General features: G+C 40.1%; 1 protein-coding gene across 11 annotated transcripts in view; it reads right to left on the bottom strand.

Annotated features, from left to right (window-relative positions):
- sox6 (SRY-box transcription factor 6) overlaps positions 1–19,536 on the bottom strand; it is a 150,832-nt gene that overhangs the window by 35,983 nt on the left and 95,313 nt on the right. For 9 of the 11 annotated variants that reach the window (XM_039656894.2, XM_039656887.2, XM_089129617.1 and 6 more), the window contains 2 exons: positions 6,967–7,090; positions 1,216–1,295 (listed from right to left, as the gene is read on the bottom strand). In XM_039656894.2, the coding sequence (XP_039512828.2) occupies positions 1,216–1,295; positions 6,967–7,090 (204 nt within the window). The remainder of the gene's footprint in view (positions 1–1,215; positions 1,296–6,966; positions 7,091–19,536) is intronic. The other 2 variants (XM_039656820.2, XM_039656870.2) reach the window with 1 other exon arrangement.

The following is a 19,536-nucleotide window of genomic DNA, read 5'->3' on the forward strand; positions in this document are numbered from 1 at the left end:
CGGTGTCTCCTGATATACGACTATCCCAGACTCGAGCTGGCCCATCAGGAACGCTATAAATAGACGGGACGGGCCCTGGTTCAGCCACCGCCGCCTACTCCTAAGGGAGGAGGGAAGACGCGCTTACACGTACGGCTCGAAATGATTTTTAATCAGTTTTTGCTCACAAGCTCCCTCCCCTTTAAGCTCGCTCATACAAGTGCACGCACATTTTTACATACACTTTAACATGAATAGACACATTCCACACCTTCAACGCAGATGATTGTTCTCCCCAAAGTCGCATGCTATAGCAAAGGCTTTTCTAGCTCCAGCTGCAAGCATTGTTCCGACTTGCCAAGGCTCATTAATGCTGAGAGCGATAAGCTCCGAAGGACAAATTGTGCACATGTATCAGCAAGAAGAAAAAGTACAAAACGCTCCCCTATCCTCTCTCCCTTGCACGCCGTCCTCCCTCCGCTCTCGGCTTTGTTTTGTAACATCCCCAGCTATCAGAGAGCCTAATGTCTAATTGCTATCAACCACTTACCATTGTTGTTGACAAAACAACAACTGTCTATGAATAAAAAAGTGAGGGATTTTTTTTTTAAATGAATCCACTACAGGGCTGCGAGCTGTATTGCCTTTAACTCTCGTTCTTGTTCAGTCTTTGTTTGAAGAATTTCAAGGAACATTTATGAAGTTTCAAAGCACACATTTCACAAATAATCTAAACAGGAAAGACTAATGACATTAGTTGCGGTAATAAAACCCTTTCTCTTACCATCAGCTCAAAACAACCCTGTTCTATGTGTGTGACAACGTAAACAAAGCAACAATCAGGATTAAAAGAAACGATTAAAATGACAAACATGACGAGATAAACTTGTATAAAGATATTAATCTATATTAAAGTACATGAAGACTGCATTTGAGGGTCTTGGAAGCTCTTCCATCATTATGATACCACAAAGTTACTCTGAACAGTGTCAACAGATAAAGCAATTCAGGTATGAGGGGCCCCTGAAATACTCTTCATTGATGCAACACCCGGTTCCCATGCAAGGCTGCGCTGTAAAAACGGCCTTATTGCAGATGGAAGGTGTTAAGCTTGCAGGGGTGGACTGGTGTGTGAGTGATTTAGCTCTAACTTGTTATTTAGCATACAGCTGGTTTGCTCACACGGTGCTGAGGGCTTGGCCCACTGCCCGTAAATTCTTTTGTGACTGTACATACCTGAAGCTGCAGAGGGTTGAGTCCTGACGCGGCAGCAGCTGCCATTGTGGATGGAATGAACTGCACCGGGTAGTTATCACCTGTCGGAGAAAGGAGGAGGGGGAGATAGTGAACAATGCGCACAGGTTGAGACAATGAACGGCCCAACGGCAGGCCAGACAAGTGCCAACACAGTTCCTGTGGGCCTGCCTGCACCCAGCCTCGGCACTCAGCCCAAACATCTGCACTCACAAAAGAGTTAGCTGGCCAGAGCAGAGTGGGATTTACACTGGAACGTCTCTCTTTCTATCACACTCTGGGTTTTTGCCTTTTCCCTTTTTTATCTTTGCCCACACTTGCACAGTCCGTTCTCATCTAGGTGTGCAATGTGCGCAAGGTTATGCCATTTACTTTATTTTTCGCAATATCATGTTCTGTGAGAAGCTTGACTAGTCAAACTATTGTTCTACATGCCATTATGTGTTTTACAATATGATCTGGCACAATAATATATGAATGTGTGAGAGAGAGGGTGTTGACGCCAACTTCAACAGGTTTTAACAAGACAAAATTGTATGCAAATACAGCTTGTAGGACATTTTCATAGTGAGATCAAATGTATCCAATAGAATTAAGCAATACAATAGGGTGAACAGAAAGCACAAAAGGAATCAGATAAAAAAATAAAAATAAAAAAACAAACAGGCTCAAACACAAAACCCCTGGAGATACAGCTCTGGTAAACTTATCCAGAAATGAGTGCATCTGAAAGTGTGTTAAGTGTGCGAGATGTGTTTTTTTTTTTGTGGTTGGTGTATATAACACTGTCTCTGGCTAAAAGCAGAGCTTTGAATGAAGTGTGCCCATGGAAGGGGAATTGGCCCTCTTTCAGCCCCCACTTCTGCCTGTCACTTCGTCTCACAACATATGGAGCTATTAAGCCACAGGCATGGGGGTAAACATATAGCCCAAGCACCCGCACCCACCCCCACCCAGCCCACCACCACCACACACACTCTTCTGACTGACCACAGCACATTGTGATGCAGCCAGGTAATTCAATCCCACCCTATGGCAGAAGTGAATGAAGAACGCAACTGAACAGATTTCAAATAGTGCAATGAGAGTCGTAGAGGGGGTCATTTTCTCTCTCTCTCTCTCTCTCTCTCTCTCTCTCTCTCTCTCTCTCTCTCTCTGTGCTTGTAGTGATATGTTATGTGAGCCATGGGCAGGTCAAGTGCCAGCCGAGAACACTAGGCCAAGGCTAATGGTTTGGGGGATGGGTGGGCAGCCAGTGTATCAAGTAGACGAGATCGGCTGCCAGCTTTCTCTATGTCAGTCTCTGAAAGTGAATCTAGTTTAGTGGATGCCAGTGGATGCCAGGGAGGCTCCAGTGACGCCACTGCCCAATCGGGTTGTTTCTCCAAGCCTGCTAAGGCCAAGGGCCAAGAGCTTATTATCAACCCATCTTGGGGCCCAATAGTGGGCTCCCTCAGATCTGATTCAGCATCCTCTGCTAGGCACTATGTAGGCAGTATTAGTCTCATCAAACCAAATAACTGAAAAATGTTGATTAATAGCTTTATATGATTTTTTTAAGAAAAAATCACAAAAAAAACTAACAAAGACAAATTTACATTTCTGCCTCCTTGGAATGAATTGCTTGGTTGTATTCCTCCATTGTAAGTATCTGCTAAATGAATATGTAAATAATAATAACAATAATGCAAGAATATATTAATTGATGCACAGAAATGTTTTTGAAAAAAAAAAAAAAAAATCAAGCAACTATGAATTTACGATGCAACTCACATTTATATACAAAACTGACCAACACTGAACCTAAGCTTTCCCCCCATGTAACAGGGCCAGCCAGAGTAGCCAAAAGTGACTGAAAACTACGCTGTTGGCTCACACATCATGTAATTCCCCTGTGATAGCATCACTTTATTAGAGAGGTACCTTATCAAAGCAAGCTTTGCAAAGACACCAAGCAGGAAAGGGCAAACTCTGTCAGCTCAGAACACAATACTCCTCTGTCTTCTTTACTTTATAAAATGATAGGCTGCTAAATAATGCTTAAAGTGCTTTCTCACATAAAGGCATTACTAGAGAGCTTCATAGTGTATTCTCTTTCAGCCAGGTATCATGCTGCAAATCGAGGCCAATTTGGACTGCCAAACTTGGAACGGGGCCTCTTTAAGTAGAAGGACCCAAGGGTCTTGCACAGGGCACCACTACCGCTGATGCAGGCCGGTGCTACATAAGAAGCGAGGGCTGCGAGGCTAATTAAAAGGTGGAGGAGAACGGGGAGGACTGGATGGCAGAGTGCTCCTTCTGCAACCTCTTCACTTCTACTCCACCTGATGCCAAGAGCCAAGCATGTGTAATATTCAAGAAGAGTGGGGCTCTCTTTGAAATCAACTGTTTTGTTAAAGTGTTCAGTGTCTGCCATGCTTACAGCTCTTCTTCCAAGCCAAGATTGAAAGCTCTTTTCTATTAAAAAAATACTTTAAGAGTTGTGGTTCAACACATGCTCAGAACCAATAAGAGTTGTTGGCCACGTCATGTTCCTCTGTCTCTTAATCATACTTTCTTCTATACACTCCAGGCTCCTATAAACTAAAAAGGCATATTAAAAAAGTAAAACAGTGACTGAAAATTATCTATAGCAATTGAAGAATTCACTTCCTTGAGTTCATGAGTGTAAATCTGGCCATACCCCATAGGAAGTTGATCTATCCATCCATCCATCACCTAAAAACCTTTACAATTGTATGAGTTTCATTGAATTTCAATTCATTTAAAAGTATATATGAAGAGTTCAGATGCAAAAGCCTCTAAATGCCATTTGAAATTTTCTTCTTTAATGATGATTTTTATCAAACTTGTATATTTAGGTTCAGTAATTTCACTTAAATGGCAATGATTATTACCTATTTATTGTTATTGAAGTGAAATTACTGAACTTAAATATACAAGTTTGATAAAAAATCATCATTAAAGAAGAAAATTTCAAATGGCATTTAGAGGCTTTTGCATCTGAACTCTTCATATATACTAATGTTATTACAAAATATATTAATGTTATTACAAATAATACTGCATCAATATTCAGAATATTCAGGAATTTAAAAATAATTCTCAATTCAGTTCTGAATGAGGGACAACCCTGATGTACCTGCTCAAAACTGGGATCATCAATTGCTAATGTTGTGTATCAATGTCTAAACGTTTGATGCACTTACTCTTCGACATGAATGTTTCTGTTCTGTACAATCACTGGCTGTCAGCGGTCCCACCAGCGGGGGCATCGAGGGCTCATTGCATCCCAAAGGCAGTGAACATCCACGATTAGCAATACGTATGTGTTCATGTCTGCACAGGGGGGATCATCACTATCCTCCGCAAGTCTATTTGAGTAAAGAATGACCTGAGTCATCTCTTTATACCAAGCCCAAGCCATTGAGCACAGTGTGGGAGAAAGGGGATCTCTGCTGTTTCACTGCAGGGTTAGGGCCATCAGCATCGGGCCTCTGCTGCTTGCACTGACCCGGCCGGGCCGCCCCACGCTGGGCATCCCAAACAGCAATGAGTCCTATCGCATTATCTGTGGCAATAAGTCGAGTCATGCGCACAAATGGCAATAAGCTACGTCCTAAACTTTCTCCCCTCTGCTGTTTAGCAAATTATGAATAATGCAAGTGCTTTACACACGCCAAGGATTCCATTACAGCTGCTGTTATTTGTACTAAAGCACTTTCCATGTCAAACATATTAAAAAATCAAACTGGGGAAAAGAAAGCCCTCGGGCTCTTTGTTCAACCTGTCATGCCTTTGTAGTTCCAAAATAGCTGACTTTATGTTCCATCATATACCTTTTTACTTAATTTATTAGCTGCTCTACCACACCCTGTAATAATCTAACACTCACCTGCTAACTTCTGAAGCTTTCCTCCCTCTTATCCATCTCTCTCTCTCTCTTTTCTTGTATATTCAACCTTTTGATGAGGTGCTGACAACAAACGTGGTTTCTAAAGGCAAACTTTGAAGACAAAAGGAAGGCTTTCTTTACAGACCTTCATCATTTTGTTTTTCTTTGAAAACTCTGATTGAAATTTTTGTCTCAGTTTACAGTATGTTCCTTTTCCCTTTCTGTGTTAGATCTAACAATCAGCAGCTACACTGAAAAAGCATTACTTGCCTATTTTTATTAGCAAAGAAAGGAGGGGGAAAATAGTAAAATAATAGAAAAAAGGAAATGTACCCAAATGCTACTGATCCCTTGGGAGGCAAGGATATGCTTTTAACTGTTTACAGAAACTTAGACTGGCACATCCCAAAACCCCAAAACAATGGCTGGATATGAGGTTTAGGGATACTGGCAGTGAGTCAGCCTACAGTACGTGTTGTAGCATTTTCTTACAAATTTGTTTTTGAAATTACAGTGCTTGCGTGAGGAGCAATTCTCTTTTTCACAAAAGGAGAAAAAAGGCATGCCAGGACAAGTACGACAGCTGCTTCACCAGAGGCCCTTCGCTTCTAAAATGGAAAATGTGCACTACTAGATGCCACCTTCCTGTTTTTTGTTTGTTTGTTTGTTTTTTTCTTAAGAAACAGAAATTATTAGGGATAGTGATAAAAAGCTAATTCATTATCATCTGTATGCCTTCATATCATAGCATCTACATATCAGTGCCAATGACATGTTCCTCACAAAGGTGACTAAACGTGCATAACATCAATACTATAAATGTACTGTATATAATAACATTTACAGGGTCATAGAGAGTATTATATTAAAAAAATAGCAGATTTATGGCCCATGAAGCTTAAACCCTTATATGCCGACAGTGTTTATATTCCAGCCCTCATTCCCACCATCTATTGTTCTGAAGCCTCAAAACGTCTTGAACACTGCCAAAACAGGCTGCTTCATTGAGGTGATACACTTCACAGTGTTCAGAATTAATTGCCTTGACAAGAAGGGCTTGATGTTCTGCTCTCTGAATCCAAAGGGGTGGGCCCTTTAAAACAATGTTATGATTCGGTCAGAGAAATCAAGCAATGATAAAATATGTGTTGAGGAAGACTGAAAGACATAAGGAGGTAAAGCAAGCTCAAAAGTGACTTGTAAGTTCCCCTGAGGTATAGTGAAGGATGGTGAAGCAGAAAAAATATACTAGAAATAAAAGACAGCCTGAAAGGAACTTGTTAACATTATTGTATACCCTCAAGAACACAGTTGTGAGAGAGTAGTGTTTATCATCATTTTTTTTTTTTAAATCCTGACAAAATATATTTGAAACTTTTAAATATGTAGAGGCTGTTCACCAAAAAATACAAAATCACAATTTACCGCCATTGCAAACCTGTATGACTTTTTTTTTCTTCATTTAAATAAAAAGAAAATATTTTGAAAAAATGGGTCCAAATCATCATTGGACCCCAATGACTTTCACTGTATGGACAAAAAATATTTTTAAACATCTTTTGTTTTCCACCAGTCAGATAGGTTTGGTATGACATTTTCATTATTTGGGTGAACTCAATGTGTAACATTATTATTTGCAGTACCATTAATTATTATTTTAAAATACATATATTTCATATGAATGTATTCATATCTTATTAAATATTTCAATTTTGGGAATTTGAAATTGGTTGTGAGGATGACCCAAGCATTTTCAGAAAAACCTGCCAAGTGTGCAAGGAGCAACAGGAACAAAGATATGGAGTGGAAACTCAGAAAGCTTAAGTGTGTTCTCTTACCTGGCTTATAGGACATGCCTGGGGGGAAGAGGAAGCCCTGCTGGGCTGCAGCGGCCGCTGCCAGAGTGCGCTGGTCGTGTGGAAAAATGGGGATCATGAGTGGAGGCATGTGACCCTGGACCTGCTGAACACAGAGAGAGAGGAGATCACACAGGAGCCTAACACAGCCTGACAGCACCGCTCATTTTCTGACCCCTGTCCAACCCGCACATGCTCACCAAATACCTGCACTTAATCGCACCTTAATGCTTCAAAGAAACCATCATACGCACATATACAGCAGTGTTTATTTTCATACTTATCATAAACACCCGATTAGGTTAATACCTACATCCGTTGTTAGATAGAATTTGAAATGTTAGGTAGACACTGCTTATAAAACTTGAGACTGACAGAAAATGTGGATCCTTTCAGAAATACGGCTCTTGTTCTTGGAAGGTCATTTATTTACATGATAAATTCCCAAGGGAGGCCAGTAATTTACAGCACCTGTTTTCAGCTGTGAAAATGATGGAATGAGCCCAAAAGCTTGTGTATTCCTGATATTTCATGTATAACGTCAACACCTGGCATCGCGTGTGGTGCCTTTCAAACGCAAAATAAAGAGAACGTTAATGGTGTCCATAAGGATAGCATTAGCTCTGTGTAAGAGTAAAAACAGACACGCTGACAACTAGAGACAACAAAAATGAGAGTCTCTGTGTATTTAGGGATCTGAGCGGCTTCCCATCGAAGTTTGAAAACACATGTTTGTGGAGTGTTGGCCGGACCCAATCTAGCTGTCATTCTCTGCTTCCGGCCTGCGTGTGATAGGCTGCAGCGCCGCTACTGTGGGCCAGCGCAGAGTTAATGCAGGCGAGTCGACCCGCCTCTGGGGAGCCCAACCGGAGAACGGGTTAATAAAGGTCAGCCCCCCCAAAATAAACACATTATAGAATGTTTCTCCATTCATCGCTCTTTAAAATCAGCCTGCAATAAAAACCGGTCTGGACGCAATTACTGCTGCAGCATTGGGGCATGAAATCAACCTGCTCTGAGGAACCAACATTTCAAGCTGAGGTCTGTGCGATCTCTGTTTTTTTTTAATGCTGCTTTCGCCTTATGAGCGCCTAATGTTAGAGTTCAGTAGGGCCTGTTCCCCAGGTGATAAACAAGTGTTCAGGTCCACTTCATTGATTTGGACTAAGTGAGTTCTCCTAAGCAAAAATAAATAGGAAAAATCCTGCACTTTTCTGTTTATAGTGTGGCACTTTAAAAAGTGCATATACAGAGTTGAGACTGTGCCAAAGTGAAAGAACTGCAGGTTTTTTTTCTTCTTTTTGGTATTTTACAGATGTGACAAAAATGCTGAATGAAAGAAATCAGAGGGCTCTTTAACATGACCTTATAGATGTGTTTGTGAAAAGGTTTGCTTGCATGTGTGGTGAATTAAAATGTAAGTGGAGTGAAAGGAGCTATTAGGCAGAAAAGATAAATTGAGTCACCAACTACCGCCTTATACTATCTCAGATACATTTAAGTGCTTTGGAAAAGGCTCTGACCATGTAAATTGTTCTCCTTCAGAAGGCCGATAAGGTCAGTCACATACATAATTGCCATTAGCCTTATTCACATTACCCTTGCAAGACAAATCAGTTTAAAACCACAGTATTACATACAACAGCTGCTTTTAAAGTGGAACCAAAACACAACTGTTCCTCAACTTGTCATTTCACATAGTCCTGCACATATGGATAATGACAAAGACACCTGGCCTGCTACGCCTTATCCCATCTGTTCCTAAATTAAATCATCAATGTCTTATTTAATACAAATATAAATAATTTAAAAACAATCTAGAATTAGACATCATTTGATGACTAACAATGCTAACAATAAATATGCTAATCAAATTGAACTCCCTAATGCTGTTTCAAAAGGTGCGAACAGCAAGAAAAAGAAAAAGAGACAGTACAAACAGATAAATTGCCCTCAGTTTGAGAGGTTATGATTTACAGTAATGAGGCCTTTACATTAAACTTTAATTTACACACACGCCACATCTTTGAGTGGCAAATCAAATAAGCGTTGTTAAAGTGGGGACTAATAGTGAAGGTTAGCTTTCAAGCCTGTCAATTAACGTAGACCGGAGGAGCTGAGCAGACAATGCAGATAAAGATTTAAAGATGATCACTGGCAATTTGCTTTGACTGCTAATAGAGAATGGAACAGAGAATGGAATGGAAAGTGCTTACACTTAGACAGATGGATTTTGAAAAATTGCATTTCGCATTCTGCATTGAAGCTCGCTTATTATATGTGTCAGTCTCTCTCATTCAGTCACTGCATCTATCTGACTCTTTACGTCTGTTCCTCTCTCTCTCTCTTCACATAGACATGCATCATGCTTGCTTATAAGAAAAAATAAACCAAACCAACGGCAAATATCATGATAATAGTTTCTAAATACACAAACACACATATAGTGTGTGTGTGTATATATTTATATATGGAATAATTAATTAATAACTATGATAAATGAATACAACAAAATAGGCTTAATATTAGTTGAATGCTGTTTTAATTAATTTATTTTATATTTATTTTATTGTTTTTAAATTTAATTTATTTGTTAAATATTTAAAAAAATGTACATTTCTTATTTTATTAAGTTCTCTTATTTATTAATTCATAAAAAATGAAATAAAATGAATTACTGAAAAGTAGTACTTCAAAGAAAAATACTATAATTCTTAACTAATTATAATTATATTTCCATTTAAATGATCAAATTTATGAATTAAATATTAATTAAAATGAATGAATAAAACATAGATATAACATGATAGACAAAAATAATTACATTTATGATAATTTAATTTTTCGATAAGATATAAGAAAGATATATAAGAAAGCCTATAGACAGATATAAGAATACACCTGCTCTTACACAATATACACACAGCAAATACATGTCTACTCTGTAACCATAAACAACTACATTTCACATCACATTGTGCCCAATTCATCTCTTACAGATAAATAATAAAACAGCCTGGCTCATAAATATATCTACAGCATCATAAACGGAATAGTCTATAGTGTTCGATTCATTTCTACTGCCGCTCATTATATTCAGTATCCATGGTACGCATGAACATGCTCACCCGTATTTGTGTATCTGTGCCCTGATATTTCACCCCTCCCTCCGTCAGTGTGCCAGGCGGCTGGCTGCAAGCAGCATTAGTATTGCCAGTCAGATCTTCAAGAGCGTGAAAGAATGAAGTGGAGCAGATGTGAGGAGGAAAGCTCGGGCCTGAGGAAGCTCCGAACCTCATAAACTCAGCCCATTGTAGGTCTGGCTCCTATCTGCCCTTTGTCTTATCGGATCCTTAGAACCAGAGGATGGGATAATGCCATTTCTCGCCATCTGTCCTAAAGTTCATTAAAGATACATGAACGAGCCCCATCTTATGAGGAACAGGTGCTATTGTTTGTCCCCGAAGACCTGCTGTGGCGAGGATGTAACTCGCGGTACTTGAGGAAGAGCATCTGTAGCAATCAGTCAGGCTGTGTAGCTGGCAGCCTCTTTCTCTCTTCACACGGCCGAACAGTTCATAGGGTGTAGAGGCAGACAGAGAGACAGAGAGAGAGAGAGAGAGAGAGAGAGAGGCCTCTTCACCTTCAGCGTCTCACATATATCATCAGTTCAGTGCAGCTGATGAAGTCTGGGGTGATACACAGCACAATCTGTCTCACTGTCACAGATACACGCATCACTCACAGGCTCTGTCTTCGCTACTCTCTCCTGCCCTTAGATCAGGCGCATATATTGAAACTGTAGCTTGTCGGCCTACCAAGCTAATTTAAAACAATTAAATTACAATGTAATTAAAAACTATATTCAAGTAAAGATGATTCACTTACCTAATGATGATTAATATAATCTGTAATATAATATAATATAATATAATAAATAGCTGTCCCCATCTATTTATTATATTATATTATATTTTTTATTTACTATTTATATTATATGATATTATGAGAACCTATACTAATCACAATAAAATAATCACAAAAATAAAATCACCATAATTTACACAAATAAACATGACAAAAAAGTACTGATGAACAGCAACATTTAACCAAAATTCTGTCTAAATATTATTTATAAATGAAGAGTTCAGATGCAAAAGCCTCTAAGTGCCATTTGAAATTTTCTTCTAGAATGATCATTTTTATCAAGCTTGTATATGATAATTACCTATTAATTGTCATTTAAGTGAAATTACTGAACTTAAATATACAAGTTTGATAAAAAAATCATCATTAAAGAAGAAAATTTCAAATGGCACTTAGAGGCTTTTGCATCTGAACTCTTCAAATACTTTATTATTTTTTTTAAACTATTGTAATAAACATTTTATTTTCCATATATTGCAAAAGGAAAAAAACCCAGAATCAAACCGATTTTGTTTAAATTGTTCATTATTAACTGATACAATTTATTACAGTAATTAGACATTTTTGCCAAGCATGATTATTACCAAAAAAAAAAAAAAAAAGTGACAGTGCTTTGTTACCATACACTGTTACACATTGGGGGGGGGGGGGGGGGGTATCAGAGCTACAATCAGGCTACTGATCACTAATTCCCGACACGGAAAGCAGAGTGTCAGCGGTGGGTTGTTTAATCACACAATGTACGCTTGCTGTAGGTTGAATGACCAAAAAAAAAAACGAGAAGGGGGTGGAGACCCCTGAAGTAAATAGGGAGCTATAGATTAATCAATGTTGTTAGTGGAAATGTTGACATCAGCACTTAGCTTCAATAATGGTTTACAGCAGCAACTAATCCTAGGGTCAGACAGCCCGGCCTATTCAAGGAGCTGCACTGTACTTGGATTACTGTTAGAATACATGTAGGCTGCTGTGCTTCTAATTCAGCAGGTGCACTAATATGTTTATGCCCTCCTGCAGTGGCCCATGTTGCTGTAAATGTGTATTTGCTGGCATATCCTGACCTAGGCTGTCACACAAGCGCATAGAAAATGGAGATGTACAAGTCATTACTGTCCTCAATAGGGCCCCTGTCAGCACCCATGCTCCTCGCTGTCTTTTAAAGGGTCCCTTTGGGCTCAGGAGACGTGCCCCACTATACTTGTCCCCAACTCTCCTTAACATGAAAATAGAGATTGATCTTCAAGGAGCATCACTCTGGGATTCTTTCCCCCTTTTAAAAGGAATAGAGGGGGAGTTGTTTTAACATGTCCAAAATGCCTTTCAGTGTTGACAAGATAAGACTGAGACGGGGAGGGGTGGCTGACTTCTCTTCTCTCTTTGAGTTTTTGGAAGGAGTCAGAGATCCTCTGAGCCTTAGGTTAAGCATTAGGCACAAGCCAACCCAATTTAAAAGCCAAAGGTGAGGCCATACAAACTTTCGCACCATTAATGTGTTTTGGTCCAAATTTGGAAACATTACCGTTTCTCTTGAAAATCTCAAATAAAGACTCTAACACAGGGGTGTTTTAAAGTGAAAGCAGCTTTCACTGTTACTGTAAGTACCGATACGTCACACTCTCTTTCCCTCGCTCGACGCTGCCAGAGCCAAAATGACTGGGAAAGAAAACCACCTTAGGGGATCCATTTTAAGGCGAAGTGATTCTAGAGGACCTGGCAACCGCGTTCAGTCCGCACGGCGGGCCCCGACAGCGTGAACTTCACACCCGCTACTTTGTGAACACACTCAGCGAGTGCTTTCTGGAAACTCACCAGCAAAGAGAAAGCGAGAGAGAGAAACGAGAGAGCTCTTTTCTGAATGAAACCACTTCTGTGCTCGGGAGTCTGCACATTATTCTGTTCTGAAGAGGTAAATTTTTTAAACAATCCCATAGATCCCCAAGTACACATTACTCCCACGTCACAGGTCATTTATCAGTTAACCGCACTCCTCCAGCACACGGCGGCTGCAGCTTTGAGCTCTAATCCCACCCACGCACACACATAAACCCACGCTCACAAGACCGTTATCAAAGCGCGAGATACTCTGCTCGGCTGCGCTTCAGCCCCTGATGACAATCGGGACGTGTGGATCGATAGGGTTGAGTCGGACTTTGATCCTCGCTCTTTCTGCCAGTGCGGGGCCGGAATTAAGACCTGGTATCCACCTTGGTGCCACAGACTAAATGCATTGTTCTCCTCTTTCTGCTCTGTTAGCGAGGAGTTCTGCAGGAGGCCCTCATCAGCCACACAGATACAGGACCTGGAATAAAGAGGCTTTGTGCTGCGGCCGTGGCTTTGACCTGGACCGACCGCCTCTGACAATCCACTCGCCCAAAGACTCAAAGGCTTATCGGTCGATGAGCACTGAGTTTTCTTGTTTTCATTCATTCTTTTGTTCTCTGTGTGTTTTTTTTTGTTTTTTTTAAACAGGTAAAAGATTAACGTTCCCGATACTGGAACAGGACAACTGGCAAACAGTGTGTATTTGAATGTATGTTACGCCACCGCCGACAAAAGACCCCGGGTTGACAGAGGACAAATGTATTCTGAGGACTCACGGCGTGTGCGCGTGTGTGCCGAACGGGGCAAGGTGCACAGAAACCAGACACTGGCCCACGCTCAGCTCGTCTGGAGGAATAACCAATAGATGACTTCTTGTTGCGCTAATTCCTTACACAGTAAAACAAGCCCTCTTGGAAAAGAGCCATTCCAATATGTCTATATTAAGTCCGGGGCTGTTAAAAGCAGAACGGCCCCTTCCTCCCCCACCCTTTGCCTTCTACTTCAGCTTTACTTCAAGTCCACCCTAGAGTTCATGGCAAAACAACAAAAAAGCATACGACACACACACTGAGCTCCGATCTGAATTTCAGGCATAATACTATTAAAGCAGTAGTTTATCTGAAAATGAAAAATGATTATTTGCTCATGTAAATACTCATGACGTTCAACACCCGTATGGCTTTCTTTTTTCTGCAGAACACAAAATAAGATACTTAAGACTGTTTTTGCCCATACAATGACAATTATTTTGCTTCAAAACAACACTAGACCCCACTGACTTTCATTATATGGACAAAAAAGCCATTTTTTCAAACTATCATCTTTTGTGTTTATACCGGTTTGGAACAACATGATGACAGAATTTTCATTTTTGAGTGAACTATACCTTTTAGAACAATTCTGTAATACATTACCTGTTTTTTTTTTGCCATTACAATTTGCTGATGGTAATTTATGAATAATCAAATAAGTGTGCTTAATATTACAAGGAGAGAATCGAGGATCATGCTGGGATGGTGAAATTAGTAAATTAGTTCAGTACAGAGATGTGGGGGTAAAGGCTATTCCCTTAAGAGCTCTAGCAAAATGTGATCAGTGTGTGTTCAACAGAAATATGTTCTTAAGGCAAATTCTTGTTGAGCCTCTAAGAACCTAAAATGTAATTTAAGTCTGTAAATATTTCAAGCAATTAGGGTTGTATTGCATATAAAATATCAAAGACGAGCCTAAGGCTTTAGTAATATTCTGAGCTCAGCTCTGCTCTGGCATAGTGCACACAAATATCTCGTCCACCTCTCGCTCACTACTCATTTAATTCACTCGCCGCATGCTTTCAGGATTACCTGTTCTAGAAGGACACAATTAATGTGGGACTCAGTTTACACAATGACAGGAAAAAAAGAAAAGGGGAGAAAGAAATAAAGAAGGAAAGGGAGGAGAAAAATATTTTTCTGTCAGGGTCTGGTCATAAAATTAAAAAGGTTTGCAGTAAACTGGCTAAACCCGAGGGGACTGGCTCAAACAGCATGGGTAATGAGGGGAGAAAAGGACAGACATAAACAAACCCACAAATGAGTCTGAGGCCAACATCATTATCCCACATATACATCCCACATCTATGAAAACCGGCTCCGGCACAATACACCCCAGACCCTTGGTAGTGTAGTATAGGGCAGCTAAACGCCCAGTGTGATATGCATTCATATATATATATATATTACATTTGATTTACTTTCTGGTTCTTTTATGCATTAAGAATTTAAATATCAATATTTATTTTTATGCTTGGTCCAACCTTCCAAACAATACATATTTAAGAAGTTTTAAAAAGAAGAACAAAAAATAAGGTAATTCTTTAACACGAAATTATGTTGTTACCAAAATAAAAGACAACATTCTGTAAAACAAAAATAATTAAAATTAATCTAAATTAATAAAAACTGTTGTCTCTTTTCTTCCAGATATATTTGATTCTTCCTCTCTATAGGGGAATATATTTGATAATTATGCAGATAGTTTAAGAATCTTCAGCCCGAGAATGGCTAAAATATCATTAAACGAAAACTTTGAAATAATAATATATAAAAAAATATATAAATAATGTTCTAGTAACAATAACATTTCCTCTTCTGCATCTTAATAATAATAATAATAATAAAAATAAATAAAAAAGTTTTGTTCATAGATTCCAGTTATAAAGGCATATCATCTATCCATGTTGGCATCTGTCTATAGCTGCAACCAAGTTAGAGATGCATTTGAGTGTTTTGGATGCACACATTCAACAGCCTTTGACAAAGCCTTTTCAGTCTCCAGCCTTCCAATGTGGGAAGTGATTTATTCTCCCTTTTAGGTTGATAAACCTATTTATTTTCCAATTGTATATAGTAAGTGGAATTTACCATTGTTTTTCCCTCATCAGAACAGACCTGTGATCCATTTTTGGGTCATGACCCAACAGTTTAGAACTGAGAATCCAGAGTCAGACCACCCATTAACTAAAAATGGCATTGTCCAGTGAGCGAGTCAATGAAGAGAGAGAGAGAGAGAGAGAGAGAGTGAGAGGAGCATTCTCCTTCTTCCTGTCATCTGTGTGCAGACTAAGCCACTGTCTTCGCTCTACCCTTCCAGCAGCTGGGCCCGGAGAACAACAGAGAGCGCTCTGTTGTCCAGCAGAAAGCTGACATTGTTACGGCAAGGACTTTATTGCAGGCACATGAGAGTGTTGAGACTTTAAAACACGCTCAAATGTCATGTGCACACCCAGTGACGGGGAAGAATAATTATGAAAAAGCGAGCGAGGGAGAAACGGAGAGCGAGAGAAAGACAACAACAATTCAGTGTGCATGAAAAACGGACGAAAGACAAAACGGCCCATTCATTGTACTCCGCCGGGAATGCTCGGACCCTCCTCCGCCCCATCCGAAACACAAAGCGGCCCTTTTTTTGTGCTGCGACGAGCAGGGCTGAATGCTTTGCTTTGCCACCCTAGCCCTAAGAAAACACGGGCCCCCTTTCTAAACTGCCGGCTGGCCGCACACAGTAGAGGCTATTAATGCCTTGCCTTCTTTCCCCCTGTGTGTGCGTGTGTGCCCACTACGGAGGCTGAGGACTATGTTAAAAAGCCAATGCAAAGACAAAACAGTTTGCTCAACATTAACAGGGAAAACACTGGGCCAGGCAGGAGGGGAGAGGAAACTAAGTCAACATCACACTGGAGGATGTGTTCTCCACCAACTGCTATTTTTCCTCTCGCAGCGCCCAGGCACAATGAGAGCTAAGTATAGGTCCGTCGAGCATGATCTGGGAGGGCTTGTGGTGCGGCGGCGAGTGACAGGTGCATTCTGATGAGATTCAGGGGTCGATGCTGGCCGGACAGCGACTGCTTTATGCCGCCGTTGACCGGGTTTGGACTCGGCAAACCGCTCCCATGGATCGTAAATCAGCTGCTGATTTTTATGAGCAATGATAACTTTGTTCGAACACCCAGTGTCAATGTCACTAAGCACGCTACACAGATGTGAAATGTTACTAACCGTTATTAACACAAGTTGAATTCAGGTCTGTCTCAGCTACTTTTTTCCCCAGAAAGTTTACCCAGGGGAAAAAGATTCTGTCATCATTTACTCACTCTCATGGTGTTCCAAATCTGTCTGATTTTCTTTCTTCTGTGGAAAACACACAATTAAATGTTTTAGTCTGTACCATGAAAGTCAATGGGGTCCAAAACAACATTGGACAAAAGTGATTTTCATTGTATGGACAAAGCAACATAGAGACATTTCTCCGTATATCTTCTTTTGTGTTCCACAAAAGAAAGAAAATCACACAGGCTTGAAAGAACATGAGAGTGAGTAAATGATGACAGAAGTATTATTTTGGCATGAAAGCTGAAAATGGCTTTTGTAAAACCTTTCATAGCTTTTGAGTTAACAGAAAAATTGAACAAACACAGGCTGATTTTAAGGAGTCACTTGTAATGATCACATACGGAAGCACACAAGTATGTCTTTGTGTTGTGTTGTCTGACCATATACTGGAACCATGGTCTTTAGCCTGAACATACGCACAAATAAATGTCTCTTCTAGTAAATGGTGAGATTTTGTAACCTCATTTGATCATAAACGCTAAAGACAAATCTAGCTGCTAACAGAAAGCAAAGAGTTGTAGCAATCAACGTTCAGCCAGGCGATCACTGTTTATATTCGTAATTTCCGAAACTGTTTGAGCTGGCGTTAAGCGTTCCACCTTCGTCGATCCATTAGACTAGAGTAATATCAAAAGCATCATGGCCCGTTGGTAAGGATGTAACTATTAGGCCCATTTTTATGCGTCATTAAGTTTTAAAATGGGCCTACAGAAGCTTTATTGTTCGAACCGCACATGACTTTATTTAACGTCAGCGTTTCTCCTGCTTTGTGACAAGAAGTCACATTTCATAACTAATTAAATTGATCCTCCGCACCACCTCCAACCAAGCACACTAAATGGAATTATTTGTATCCAAGTGTCAATATATTAAATCAAAGGGGGCTAATGAGTTGGGTCACCGCTTTCTTTTATCTCCACTCTCGCATGTTGGGCTCTTCATCAGCTAACAGTCTCCGCTAAATGGAGGATGAGCGCGTTTCAGGCTCCGCCGCACTGGGCACAAGCCAAGAGGATTTGATGAGACCGTTATGGCCCTCATCCTGGTGGTGGAGGAGAAGCTAGCATACTCCACACCATAAAGAGAAAGGCATTAGCACGCGGGAAAACGTGTGTGCGCAGAGATGTAAACACACACGCCCGCGCTCATTTCCTTCCTTATTACAATCCATTTGCCTGGCAGACAATGCTAATTGGCAACACATTCTTTTTTTTTTTAAGCGTAGCTTGTTTTCAGAGCTGTCTCTGCATAAATGAGACTTTAGCATGAGAGATCACAAGGGTGCTGGGAGACAACCAAAACCATCTAACAAGAGGCAAATTAGGAGCATTATCTTTGTTCAATTAGACACCCCTATATTTATCTAAAAAACCCAAGCTGAATTATTCACCATTATATGGCGCCTGGTGCATTTGAGGGAGCTTAATGAAATATTGGATTTAATTGTTGTTCATTGAATTAAAAAGGCAAACCAAATGGCTCTAGGCTAAAGACAAAGCTATGGTAATTAGCTTCATGTGCAGCAGTTAAATAATGGTGATTGTAATATGACTGAGAGGAGATGAAACCGGCGTACAGTAACTGGATTACAATTCTCTAAACACGGATTCCGGGGCAAGAGGGAAATAGAAAAACATGTTAACAGGCCACAGCCTATTTTAAAATATGGCCTTCTCCCTAAAATAAATAAAGTCAACAACAAAACTACAAAAACAAAGCATTCATTTATTGCGGACCTTTTATATTAATAAGCAACTCGGTTAGCTAAAGTAGCTAAACTAAAGAAAAAAGAACACATATCCAGAAGAAAAAAAAGGAGAGACCTTTTCTTCTCTCAGAAAAAGACATAACGAATGAGTTCCTCAAAGTCTTGTGTGTTTAATTAGGAGGCTCTGTTCTGTCTGTGCAGACAGGGTTTCTTTTTGTTCAACTTCCTCTGTGAATTCTGTCACTGCTCTGCAAAATAGTGAGAGGGGAGACCTGAACACCATTATGCAACTTCTCAGAACAGACTGCTATTATTCCTCCATCCCTGTTTGTGAGGTTGGAAATGGCAAAAGATGAAGAGGACGGCTTTCAAACCTGCGTAGATTCTCAGACAAACTGCCGAGCTTCTTGAGTGTGCATCGTATAATACTATTACACAGTCAAAATGCACAAGAATTTAGTATTATTTACAATTAAATTAGTTTGTCATGACCAACAGATGCAGACATGTGTGTTTTGTGTTTGAGGCCTGGCTCTGATTAACCCTTTAGCCAGGCCTCCTCTCCCACTGATAAACACGGCTATGAAGCAAACTCACAGTGGCCTGGGGAAATGGCACACATATGAGAGAGATCGGTCTCACATACACACACAGAGACATTTGTGTGTCAGTCCAAGGGAACAAAGGAATATCCTGAAGGCCCACTCTTCCACCGGCCTCTTAGACTGTTTAAAACACATTGGCACATTGTGTCTATCATCTGCACAAGTCGTCTTTAGCCTGTCTGGCTTCACTATGCTGGTGGTTAGATGTGTATAATTAAAAAGAATCTTTAATCTGGTGGCTGGATGCAGCTATTATCAGTTAACCCTTAGAGGCTCCCTGCTGCTCCCCCACACCATTTAAAACCACATGTGAGGGAACCTTTCCTGCTTTGAAGTGAAT

The sequence above is a fragment of the Pimephales promelas genome, chromosome 1 (genome assembly GCF_988280905.1).
Source record: "Pimephales promelas chromosome 1, fPimPro1.hap1.1, whole genome shotgun sequence".
Lineage (NCBI taxonomy): Eukaryota > Metazoa > Chordata > Actinopteri > Cypriniformes > Leuciscidae > Pimephales > Pimephales promelas.